Source organism: Haliotis rufescens, unplaced genomic scaffold (genome assembly GCF_023055435.1).
Source record: "Haliotis rufescens isolate VD_foot unplaced genomic scaffold, xgHalRufe1.0.p SCAF_10, whole genome shotgun sequence".
NCBI lineage: Eukaryota > Metazoa > Mollusca > Gastropoda > Lepetellida > Haliotidae > Haliotis > Haliotis rufescens.
Window position 1 is genome coordinate 13,525,220 of NW_025963780.1, and position 14,152 is coordinate 13,539,371.

Consider the following 14,152-nt stretch of genomic DNA (forward strand, 5'->3'; position numbering starts at 1 on the left):
TAGGGGGGAGTAGGATGGGATGTGCGTCTTTGGGCCATTTGTTTATTGAAGTGTTCTCTCCAAGTGTGAGCTCTTCGATGGGCTTACATTTCGATTCAACAGCAAGAGATTGCATTATATATAATGTACGATAAGTTAAAAATTAACTTTATTTTACAAAAGATTGTAAGGATGGGTGAGACCAGTGAAGCTTTAAAAAGGCCTATCAGAGACATTTAATGTGATGACTGCCCAACTGTCATTGTAAATGAAAAATATTCAACACAGATATTGATATAAAAGAATATTTACTGCTGTAAAATATTTGTACAAGGTTTAAAGACACAGATGCACTTACTTTAAGAGTAAAGAATCAAAACAGAACCACAAAATAATAATCTGGATGAGTATCATGAAGTTATTCTTGCTGCAGAAGGTGTATGTCCTGGATGCTCTTTGTTCAGTAGTGTTGTCACATGCAAAATACTGTATTCAAGCAATGCTCTTCTTGATAACATATTTATCCTTCATCTTCAGGAGCCAACCATTTCTGTCTTCCCAATAAGAGATTATTGGAATTTTCCAAACAAATATTCCTGACCATGAAATGCTTAAAGAAAGTGTCTCCAGCTGAACATACACAACTCAATGATAAAATTATCAGTCCCCTAACAACACCAGTATTAAATCCTAAATCATATAAATGAGGTCCCATGACATAAATAGAATACTACAACTCCTCACAATAATTAGAAATAAGTCATTAATACCATGTCAGTCATCAGTGAGTTGTCAATCAGGTGCAATACAAACAAAACAGTTGTTGCAGCCATTACCTTGAAAACAGGCCACATATGATTTCATGTTCATTCTGATTTAGAAAAGATAAACTGATTCGTTTCCAAGAATATGTAAGCACATTGAATGTATAGAGTGAGAAATTGGTCTTGTGAGGTACAGCGTGTACTACAAACACAACTGAAGACCAAATCTCTTACTTTCTTAGATCTGGTGGTGCTCTGCTAGGTTAAACAAAAATATATGCATAAAGATAACAACAGAATAAGTTATGCATTATGATACACCGAACATCCTCCTCTCCACCACAAGTGTCAAGCAATAAAGAATACATTGTATCCCTCCAACAAGACTGGAATCTTTCCTTTCAGTTCTCTAGGCATTGCAGTCTTGAAGCTAACTTTACATTTTAAGTTTGCCACATGCTACGTAACTGAAACAAAACACTTGAATGTCCTGCCATGATAAAATTATCAACATTTATAAATATTATCACTAATTCCAAGACTGTTTGCACTGTTTCACTATTTGACTATTTAAAGATACATTCCCAGGACCGAGATTCAGCCTTGAGGAGTACGGAGTATTGTAGTGTGTTTTGGAAGACTTAGTGAAACAGCTATGTGTACAGGATTTCTGGTACATGCACAGTAACAGTCTTGTCGTCTTGGTATCATGTGTGTTGTAGTGTGGAAGCCAGTGAGTGAATGTGTTGACCATCACCCTCCTCTTCTGCGGGACACATGCTGCTGGCAAGTCACAATAACACTACATCATCAATTACACAATGTTGCTAAGATTATCAAGGAAATCCACATGTTGAGCAGCAATTTAACACCAACCTCCTCATGAGGTTTCTGATCTTTGGTCAGTTCAGGGAGGGAGTGCTACCAGACTTCCATGTCAGTTCTATTGTTGGCCATTTTGTCTGCAAACAGCACTTGACTGGGGAGGTATCAGTTACTATCTGCACTTCTAGCTCATCTTCTAGTCTCACTGATGCCTCTTGATAAACAACCTGGCAAACAGAAACAAAGATATAAAAAAGTTATTCAATATAGAGGCAGGATACTGAAAAAGTGTGTAGGTGTTCATGCATGCGAGGTGGACTAACTAAGTCGAGAAGTAAACAAGAATACATGGAGATAAACTGCCTTAGATTGACCTTTGAAGGGAAACTAAACTCTGGCTGTCATGTGAAATAGCCTTGAAACATTTTTTCAACATGGCAGACATAGACCTGGTTAGTGTTTGAGACAATTCACTCATACACAAGGGTGGGGAGTGCATAAAGGTTTGGGCTCAGAGGTTTCTCTTAAACCTTGAGTGACCGAGCTACCCACCAGGCCCAAGCAAAAGGTTGAGGTCGCATGACCAGAGCTGGATGTCTGCTTCTTAGTTTCAGGTGGGTGGGTTGAGTAACGCGATTCTCTGAGGAAGTCAATTTGCCAGAGAGATAACACTTTTCCAATTTAGTTTTAGTTTTGTGAGAAGCTGATGTAGAAAGTTTTCCTCCAGGATTTAGATTTGACACAGTTAAGGGCTTTATAGAGCCTGTCAAAATTCTCCTTGGATAAGTCCTTGCAATATGTGCATCTAGATTTTGGTGTGCACAAACTCTATCTACATGCAGTAGATCTAAATGTCTGCATACAATCTTTTAGATCTTGAACAGCTGTGACTGATATCCAAATAAGTGCTTGGAGCTGATCAGCAAAAACATTTTGCTTGTTGACCCAACACACAGAGAAAGGAAGTAATGTTTTCCTGCCTTGCGCATGCGCTGATGCATTAAAAATAGGGATATGAGTTTCTTTGGCAGCAAAGAGGATATGTTGAAAAATCTAAAGCTTTTATAGTGTGATTGATGCCAAAACAGGAACTTATGTCTATGATGTGAAAGAGGTAGGATATTCGGAGGAATCAATAATTTTGAGGTGACATCTATACGCATTTCCGAACATTGATTGGTTACCCGTGATCTATGGAGATTTTGATATCACAAAGGATCATGTTAATTAATTTCTTTAACCTAAACAAACAGACAAAAAGAACAATCAAACTCATCAGATGCCGTTATTTGGAAATACCCCTGATGGCCACAGTTTCATAAAAATAAGTATCCCTGCAGTAAAAGCATGTTCAGATTTCTGAATGCATGTATGATAAGATGAATGAAATTGAATCATCTTTCTGTGTTTCATAGGTTGATATTTAATATCATGTAATTATGTTATGTCAATAAGCCTACAACATTAAAAATAAACCTTTTATTTACTTGAGGCCATAAATAAAACCCCATTTCCCCATTGCATGGTTAGTGTATACTATCGACTATTGGATGTAGAATGAGTGAGTGAGTGAGTGATTTGGATTTAACGCTGCTTTTAACAGTATTCCAGTTACATCATGGCGTGTCAGCTTAATGTGAGAGGAAAGCCCGAAGTGATGCAGGTCTTAGACATTTAACACTTCGGTGAAACCCACGAGCACAGGTATGGTGCTGACAAACCTAGAAACATAATCGGGGCGAACCAGGATTCAAACCCACAATCATAGGTTTCCGGCGTGCCCAAGAAACGCAACTCTGCACAGCAAATCGCGGCGCCTTAGACGATTGGGCCACCCATGCCCCCGGATGTAGAATGAACAAAAGGATAAAGTCATCAAGATAATTACGTAGTAGTATAACCACTCAGATTACCTCACGAAGACTGCAAAATCACACAATAATGTTCATCCCTGACTCTAAGGGTGTATAGGATATTTAGTGCTCAGTGGTTCCCATTTGGTATTTTTTGTGTCTGGGCTAATTATTCCATCTAAGATTGGGTCATAAATCCAGGTATGATGTGGTGAATGTATTATGTGCTATGTAATATGTACGAGGCATCGCAGCAAGACGGGAATGATCAGTTGTTTTGCAAAAAGCACTGATCAAAAGATTAACTAATAATATGTTGATTGAATAATCAATGCTATCTTGAAGATACGTGTTTAAATATGTCGGTTTACTCAAGCAGACGGAATACACCCATATCTTGGCATAAAGTGCCTATGTAAAAACAACATACTTCATTCAAAAGATTACCTAGTAATACGTTGATTGATTGCTTACTGATATCTAACTCTTTGGACTTTTAAAAGCGCTGTGGACATCAGGAACATAGTTGTCATGTTTGCTATCTCAGCTTACCAATGAGATATGACATCTACCGTATATATATCGCTGTCTATAAAGCGGATCCACTTCACATACGATTTCTCCGAAATGAATATAAACAATATTAAATTAATACAAAATGGACATCTCTCCACATTTTTTCAGAACCAAAGAGGATGCCGGCAAGGTGACCCACTTTCACCCTACCTATTTTTGCTTGTAGCAGAGGTACTAGGAATAATGATTAGGAATAATAAAGGCATAAAAGGAATAACAATAAATGATATGGAGTATAAATTAGGTCAATATGCAGATGATACACAGTTATTTTTAGATGGATCTGAAGAGTGTCTTAGAGCTGCAATTGGTACTTTGAATACATTTTATAGAATATCCGGTTTTAAGGTAAATATTGACAAAACTAAAGCTATATGGATAGGTTCGATGGCAGGAAGCAATATCAAACTCTGTGAAGACTCGAACATATTAATACATTGTAGATGTAGATTACTGGGAAGCTGGAAAAAAAGAGATCTAACATTAATAGGTAAAATCACAGTTATTAAGACTCTGGCTCTTTCAACATTAGTTCATATATTTTCAGCACTTCCAAACCCATCTCATGATTTTATTGGAAAATTGAATAAACTATTTTATACATTCATTTGGAAATACAAACCAGACAAAATAAAAAGATCTACCTTGATAAGGAAATATGAAGAAGGTGGTCTGAGAATGATATAGATACCCGCAAATTTATTCATTCATTGAAATTATCATTTTTAAGTACAAGTTTACAAAAACCGACTTCGTCAACATTAAAGAACTTCCAATCAAAACAGATATTCCTTTTGGTCGCAAATATTGATAAGTTTATTACTTTGAAAAATCCCTTTTGGAGGGATATATTGAATATTTGAGGTAATTACTACAGAAAACATAAAGTTGACAAACAAAGTATTAATGATATATTATCAGAACGATTATGGTTCAATCACCAATTAAAAAATAATTTCATTCTGAAACATTGGTTTAATAAGGGTATTCATAGTTTAAAAGATTTATGTAGCAACAACAGATTTTTAACATTTGAAGAATTACAATACCAATTTCAAATTAAAGGTACTATACTTGACTACAACAGAGTAATGCTAAATATCCCTAAATCATGGAAAAAAGCAATAGATGGCAGATCTTCTATCACAGCTAACTTATACATAAATAACATTTTGAGAGACTTGTTGATAAGAACAAAGGGCTCCAGAAGATTTTATGATAAACTTATAGCTTCAACTAACTTTCCTCTGATTTAACTTAATCAAAGCATTTAATGGAATAACATTTTCTCTAATTGTAGATTGTGTACCAATGATGTTAAACTAATAGATTTCCAGTACAGATTTTTAAATAGAGCTGTTTACACCAAAAAGGAATTATGGAAAATGAAGTTAATACATGATGATATATGCTCATTTTGTGTCTCTGAATCTGAAAACTTATACCATGTGTATATAGAATGTGTTTTTGTAAAGGAAGTTTGGTTAGAAATTGAAATGTACCTAAACTCAAAACTTGCATATGATATTCATATTACCATTCTGGATAAGTTATTTTGCTGCAACAAAAACAACTACCTATTCAACCACATAATTCTTTCAAAAAATACATTCACCAGTCAAGCATTAAGAAAACTCCATTACGCTTTCCTTTTTTCATAAAAATATTGAAAGATGTATGTAAAATAGAAAAATTCATCGCAACGAAAAATAGTAGTAATAAGAGATTCGACAGAAAATGGAAGGAATTATCAGCCTACATATTATAATTTCTCAGTCAATCAATAGATGTACTTACCCATATCGGATCATGTTTTAAGATTCTATAAATTGCTACATATATATACCTCACGTACCAATGTTACATGTATGTCTACTGAATTGAAATAAAAATATTTAAAAAAATAAAAAAATATTAAATCAAATTTTGAATAAAATTAAATAGATTACAAACATAAGTCCAGATATATAATGAACTCTTTTTAGAACCAGGGTGTAATTACATGATTACAAATCTGTACTTCAGTTGGGGAAAAAAACATGAAAACTCTTCAACCCTGTGTATAAGACGACCTCCCCCATGAAAGCCCCCTCATTCTAGGCATGAAAAACTCGCCTTATACACAGTGATATATGGTAAGTATAAATACATATATAACGGCTATAGTTATGATATTTGCGTTTTACTTTTATTCATTTGCTGTTGCAAGACCGAAGGAGGCGTCAAAGGTGACTTGTCAAATTTTCCATATGTTAAACATATCCAGCAATAGCAATCAGTTGTGCGACACTTATGGTTATTATACAATTCTTCCAATCTTTGCATCAAAATTCTTTGAAGCATCAAGAAGAGCGCTGAATACAAGTCAAACCATTCAAAATTATAGTCCATTTATAAGCACATACTGAATTCGCGAAGAAAAGCCCATATTTATTTCAATACTTCAGTTGCAGTGTTTCCCTTTAAGGTGTCTGAAAAAAAGGACGACGCTCACCCCTTCATCCACTTTGTGGGCCTGCCAGCACAATATTTCTTTTTCATGACATTGTTATGGAGATGTTAATATATTACAATATCATTCCATGTCACTAATTTTCAACAGAGCCACCTTACATTCTGGACTCATATAGTGACATGCATGTGTGGGGGTGCTTGTACTAGTCCTGACTATTGATGGTTTTATAGTGCTAGCCTACTGAGACACGGGTCAATTTTACTAAGAGTGTAAATTTCTAGTCGAACATCATCCCATTAAGCTACTTCCTGTCTTTGACCTCCAACTTCCTGTCTTCAAAATGGCTTGCAGCTTTATTTGACTGTGAGCAATAATCAATTATTTTTCATTTGCAAGTAAGTGCAAAGTTCAGTTTATGAATGTGTTGCGTCCATACTGTTACCGTCTTTTCGGGGATAGAAAAATAACACATAAAAGTTCCTTCAGTGTTATTGAAAGTTCTCTTACTGATGCCATGTAATTCCTGGAAGCTTTAAGGATCATTCATAAAACAGAATTGTATACTAGGTCTTCAGTGAAGTATAGGTGTACAGGTGATTGTATAATACTATGCCTTCAGTGAAGTATGGATGTACAGGTGATTGTATAATACTAGGTCTCCAGTGAAGTATGGATGTACAGGCGATTGTATAATACTAGGTCTCCAGTGAAGTATGGATGTACAGGTGATTGTATAATACTATGTCTTCAGTGAAGTATGGATGTACAGGTGATTGTATAATACTAGGTCTCCAGTGAAATATGGATGTACAGGTGATTGTATATTTCTAGGTCTTCAGTGAAAAATGGGTGTACAGGTGATTGAAAAATACTAGATCTCCAGTGAAGTATGGGTATACCGGTGATTGTATAATACTAGTTCTTAGTGAAGTATGGATGTACAGGCGATTGTATAATACTATGTCTTCAGTGAAGTATGGATGTACAGGTGATTGTATAATACTAGGTCTCCAGTGAAATATGGATGTACAGGTGATTGTATATTTCTAGGTCTTCAGTGAAAAATGGGTGTACAGTTGATTGAATAATACTAGATCTCCAGTGAAGTATGGGTATACCGGTGATTGTATAATACTAGTTCTTAGTGAAGTATGGGTGTACTGGTGATTGTATAGTACTTGGTCTCCAGTGAAGTATGGGTGTACTGGTGATTGTATAATACAAGGTCTCCAGTGAAGTATGGGTGTACAGGTGATTGTGTAATACAAGGTCTCCAGTGAAGTATGGGTGTACTGGTGATTGTATAATACAAGGTCTCCAGTGAAGTATGGGTGTACTGGTATTGTATAGTACTTGGTCTCCAGTGAAGTATGGGTGTACTGGTGATTGTATAATACAAGGTCTCCAGTGAAGTATGGGTGTACAGGGCGATTGTATAATACAAGGTCTTCAGTGAAGTATGGGTGTACAGGTGATTGTATAATACAAGGTCTCCAGTGAAGTATGGGTATACAGGCGATTGTATAATACAAGGTCTCCAGTGAAGTATGGGTGTACTGGTGATTGTATAATACAAGGTCTCCAGTGAAGTATGGGTGTACAGGTGATTGCATAATACAAGGTCTCCAGTGAAGTATGGGTGTACAGGTGATTGCATAATACTATGTCTTCAGTGAAGTATGGGTGTACAGGTGATTGTATAATACAAGGTCTCCAGTGAAGTATGGGTGTACTGGTGATTGTATAATACAAGGTCTCCAGTGAAGTATTGGTGTACTGGTGATTGTATAATACAAGGTCTCCAGTGAAGTATGGGTGTACAGGTGATTGTATAATACTATGTCTTCAGTGAAGTATGGGTGTACAGGTGATTGTATAATACAAGGTCTCCAGTGTAGTATGGGTGTACAGATGATTGTATAATACAAGGTCTCCAGTGAAGTATGGGTATACAGGTGCTACTGCTCTGTCACATGAAATGCAACTATCTTCACCTTCAAGTGGTCTGGGCTTACCTTTCCATGGGAGCATGACCTTGAAAGGCCATTGTAGTGAAAAAGAGTGAAATTCCTTGGAACATCTTGTATAACCTGTCCAGGAAAAAATTCCTGCATGAAGCTGTGTTGGGTTATGATGCCAAGGTTTTCTGCATCTAATTTTGTCTTCATTATATCAACACTGTAACGAAAAACAAACACAAATATCTTTAGCCATTACCATTAACACAAGAATTTTAGTTAGGGATCAGGAATAAGTTTAGAATTCCTGAAATAAATGAGTCAAATTCCAGGGGACAACATGACAAAAGGATCAACAATTACATTAAACACAATCTCATAAAAATCAGATCTTAGTTCTTGCTTCTGCTAACATAGATCTGAGGACATCCCATTACCGGATACGTCAGAATGAGCTTTCATCCAACCAAAGAAAGGATTGCTTACTACACGTACTAGATAAGGAAACCGACAGTCGGAATGTTTTTTCCAATCATGCAACCTCAAAAAGGTTAACACGGGGTATTCCGAACAACAGTTGTGGGCTGTATGACTGATTCCTTCCATCGACTATCTCCTGCATCAATGGGACATAAACATTAGAACAGAGAAGGCTTTGCATAGCCCATGGAAAGTACTGTCATGCAAACTTGGTCTTGGTCTGGGATGGAAGTCGCGAAAGGTCGTTCTGACCTGACCTGTAATTGGATGTCCTAAGATCTTTGTTTAGTAGGTAGCAAGATCTAAGATCTGATTTTGAGATTGCTTGAAACAAGGCAAGTTCTACAGGACTTTTCAAATGTCTGATATTTGAACTCACTTGCACAAATTTCATCATCTGAATTTCCCTCAAGTCTTGCTAACCAGCTTAACGAACACAGAAATCAGAAAACAGTTTCAAAAGACTAAGTATTCTACACACTCTTTGCTTTTAACAGAAAGTGTGAGACGATATAATGAATGCAAACAGAAAACACCATCTAATTGGAAATGACCTTTCAGATGAGTGCAATAACATAATCCAATAGCTGGGGGAAGAAAGAGGAGTGTCTATTTCATCTAACCTAATTTTATTGAGTATTTACAGCCAGCCAGTAGTGATGAAGTAACTAGCCTGATCTGTAAAGATACACAGGCATCAAGCATATTATTTCCAACCCGTCTTGGCATAAATCTGATTTCATGCCAGCTATTGATCTGTTGTTTGTTTGTTGTTTGACGCCACATTCACTCGTCATTCAGCAATTCTCCAGAAAACTGTAAATAATTGAATCCAGACCAGACAATCCAATGATCGATATTGTGAGCAAGGATCCATGCCGTCAGGGTAGGATGACACCAAATAAACCAGGTCACTCAGACTGACCACCCGTTCGTTCAGTCGCCTCTTATGACCAACAGAGATACATCCACAGGGGATGTTAATGATATGTAGCCAAAGTGAACATGGTATAGTATAAACAGCATTTCAGAGCTATTTTCTGGTGCCATAGGCTATTTGCAAAACATCAATGTGCAAATGTTTCTTCCTTTCTTTGATGTCATCAGCCTTTCCATAAACAGATAAACAATTATTATCAGATTGTGATCAAACAGTCAAAAAATGAAAACATCAATTTCATGCAATATTGCACTTCAATAGTGAATGAATATCAAATTGATTGTACACAGAGTAAGGGAAACACTTCTTAAAATTAAACAAAACTTCAAATGTATCTCATCCTCAAATGATGAATACATAACAATATGAACACAGAGTTCAAATATGGCTGTTTTTCTGGGTGATTGTGTATCAAGTAAACTACCTTTCAATCAAAACATCAACATAAGCTCAAAACATTTTGAGGACAGGGTTCCATTATGCACTAAAAGCAATTGTTGCATGTCTGACAGAGTTTACATAACATGTTCACTTTGGTAATGTCGTACAACCTAACAGTGAGTGATTTTGATTTTACGCCGCTTTTATCAATATTTCAGCAATATCACGGCGGGGGACACCACAAATGGGCTTCACACATTGTACCCATGTCGGGAATCGAACCTGGGTCTTCGGTGTGAGGAGCAAACGCTTTAACCACTAGGCTACCTGACCACCCCGTACAACCTAACAAGTTTGGGGGAAGGGACTAAAGGGTTGTTAAGGAAGAAGTGAAGCCTGAAATACACACACTAGTTAGTACTGAAAAACGATTCATCAGATGACAAATCCCCCTGGGCCTCACATTATAGCCATAGGCACCTCTTCAGCCCTTGGTTAATACATGTAGCAAGTTTGGGTGAAAAATCTTTCACGGCTTTCAAGTTACACTACGGAAACAAAATATGGATGGACAGACAGACCAGATGATGACTATATCCCCCGCATTATATGCCGATGGGATAAAAATGTAACAAACATCTATATACAGATGTTCATGTATGTATTTTCTAATGATGAATGTTTTTTTAAGTATTTTTTTTTTAGCTTATCCTGCATTACTCCATGGACTTTCACAAAAGTCCACAAAAGCTTATTATGCTGTTGCCTTTCACAAAAGTCCACCAAAGTTTATTAGGCTGTTACCTTTGACTGGGAGGTCAGATATTCCAAGTTATCTCATAAGTAATGACCTTGACTTTCAAAGTCAGCAATCTCATATGCTAGAATAATCAATTTAAAACATAAGGTCGCTTAAAGTCTGTTATTGTAAACATAAACAGTAAGTACGTGGTAGACAAAATTATATCAATTGGAATCATTATAATGTAAGTTAATTTATCCTCAGTTGTTACAAACTCTGCAAATTGCCCCTCTTTGATCCCATAACACAGAAAGAAAACGTGCCTCTCCACCAGGGTATTGATCAGAGTTATCTCCCCTTGGACCCTTAATTTACCCTCTCATACAAAAGCTGCTAAAACGATTTGTTGTATCAGGATAAGTAAAAGACAATAAATATTCTAATTTACATAAATTATCTTTATCCAGACACAACCTCTGCAACTTATCCCACAGTTGGTGGAGGCGTCTGCAGTTTGCGATGCTGATCTGTAGGTAACCTGGACAGAATTGTGTCATGGACCAGACTTAGGCGCCTTGAGCGCTCCACCATCACTGATCCTGTATCTCCTATCACATCCTTAATCTAACATGCAAAGCTATGCTCCATGGTGAAGTACCTGTGTGGCATATGAAACGTGATGCCTGGGGGATCAGAACATGAAGTTGTGGGGAATCATGTCCTCTGATCACATCTACTACAAAACAGTTTGAATAAAAGCCCATAGTGGAAGCCAGAACGCTAATCTCATGAGGATTGTGAGCTTGAGCATGATCCACTCCTGCATATCTACATGACTACAAGATGGATGCCATTAACCAAAATGCAATGGTATACTTGGAGACCGGAATCATGGCAAAGGAAGAAATAACCGTTGCCTTTGTCTTCTTGTAGGCCTTGTACCTTCAAGGTGACGTTTCAAAGCCCAGGATGGACACAAATATAAATCAGCTTTATCTTCCTGTCCCAAGACTGTGGACAAAGATGACAGTAAACCCAAACATAATTTCACATGAGACCCATTTGTGCTCTTTCCCATGAGGCCCTCTGTCAAACTTCACCTGCATCACACAAAACATGCACCTCACAAATGCGTGCAGTTGTGATTAAGGCAATCGGAAACACAGTTTTCTGAGTAAGGAACTGTTTTGATGCTGATGCTACTCCCTCGTAAGGTATGGTGGTTAAATGTTGTAAAAACACCCCCCTTTCCCACGCAGGTCTGACCCAGCGCTTCTGATCCCCAAGGCGATAGCTCGTAAGCAAAGCTGGAGCAGTGCTTATCTCCTTTGATCCAGATGCTGTTCGTACAGAGTTGATAGCTGCTACATATGTACCAATGGTACTTCCCCACAACTTCCTTGTCATACACAAATACAGCAAATAATCATCAATAAACTGAACTGTTTACTCCAAAGGAGTCATTCCCTTTGTGTAATATTAGGCTGTAAACGAATCCTAGTAATACCAGTAATACAGCACTCAATACTGCCTGTGCTGCTCTCAAGGAGAAACATAAGGTCATTTATAGAACCACACATGCAGATCGCTGGATGTGCCTACTTGTGTGGATTCACAAGTTGTCTGTTCCAACCCGCCAGAAACATGCAGAGTCTACTTCAAGTCTTTTTAACTCTGGGAGCCATGGCCGACTGTGTCAATAAGGCGCGACCCAATGCGGAACTCTGGGTAAATGTGCTAGAGACGGGAATGCGTAAGCAGGCTTGCCTTGCCGTGAAATTGCTAGTGCCTTGTGATCCCAAGCTAGTGGATCTTGAATAAGTGACAAATACTGGAAGCTGATGATGACATCTTGTGGCAAAGGGATCAATGTTGGGTGTGTCTAACTCTTTGTACATCCACCTGAATAGATCTGGATGCAGTGTCCACTCTGTGGGAGTGGACTGTCCATGGTTCGACAGTGCATATGCCAACATGATGGTGACACCTTGGTTGTGATGAACTAACACTGTCCATCAACACATAAATGTCTTGTCCAGTAGGTGACCTGAACGTGTTGCTCCCATCTTGGTGATATAGTGTGCCATGTTGTCGGTGGAGAATAGAATCCTGGCATTGATGAAATGGAATTTCAAACACTGAATAGCAGTGTCACTGCTAAGAATAATAGAGGCTTATAGATCCTCAATGTGAGCTCCCTAATGTGTAGAGACTCATCAACAAATAAGTAGTGAGTGGGAATCAACTCTCTTAAAGAGATTCTGCCAAAGGCATACAACAGGATATTCACCACCTCAGGTTTATCCTGAGACTGGCTTCTTTGTTGCAGGCAGAACTGCAGTGACCTTAGTTAAAGTTGACCCCCGCCTTGTCATGTCTTTTACTGAGACACATCTTGTCCCATGAGACACTGCCACTGGTGAACTGAGATGTTTAAGTCCAGGGCCTGTCTGAACATTGGCTGCATCCTGTCCAATTAGTCTTGTAGCACCAGAGGGAGGCTTTGATGATCTATTTATCTTCAGGAACTGAGCGCCAAACTTTATGCACATCTTTATCTGAAGATGGTGATGACGTGGGGAACTGCACCCCGTGTACTAGATATCAAGATACTGCCAACGCTGTACCCTTCTATGAAGCGAGACAAAGGCCAATATGTCAGCCTAACTGCAGCAATCCTGTTGAAGGCACTCTAGTTGTTGTTTGAGCAAACCTCCAACCGTACATCCTCTATATCTCCATGGCTTGCATTTCAGTAAACCTACACTAATCTCTGGATCCATTCCCAAGGTTATTGTGATTGCAAATTATTTCCATTTGCCAATTTGATTGGCTACACTACAAGGCACCAATCAGAATACTTGTTACAGTGAGTGAGTGAGTGAGTTAAAATTTAACGTCGCATCGGCACTATCGCAGCCATATAGCGACAAGACCAACTTAATATATTTACAATTTAGTCATTAATGCAAAGTTTTGTTTAAAAACAAGTTGTAAAACATATTTGAGCATACTATATTTAGAAACAATTCATGAAACATATTTGAACATAACAATATTATATATACAGTTTAAAACACGGGCTATAGGTCACCAGTAACCAAAGCTAGGCCACCTCGCTGGGGATCATGGGGACTTACAGTACCTCTGCTTCCTGCATGATACCCCAGCAGGATTTACGTCATCACTTTAGCCACTG

The 14,152-nt window shown here is 37.7% G+C and overlaps 1 protein-coding gene across 1 annotated transcript in view; it reads right to left on the bottom strand.

Annotated features, from left to right (window-relative positions):
• Nucleotides 1–270: 270 nt before the first annotated feature.
• LOC124119874 (ubiquitin carboxyl-terminal hydrolase MINDY-3-like) overlaps nt 271–14,152 on the bottom strand; it is a 74,661-nt gene continuing 60,779 nt past the window's right edge. The window contains exons 11-12 of the mRNA XM_046482538.2: nt 8,468–8,630; nt 271–1,795 (exon numbers count right to left, since the gene is read on the bottom strand). Coding sequence (XP_046338494.1) covers nt 1,646–1,795; nt 8,468–8,630 — 313 coding nt within the window. The 3' untranslated portion in view covers nt 271–1,645. The remainder of the gene's footprint in view (nt 1,796–8,467; nt 8,631–14,152) is intronic.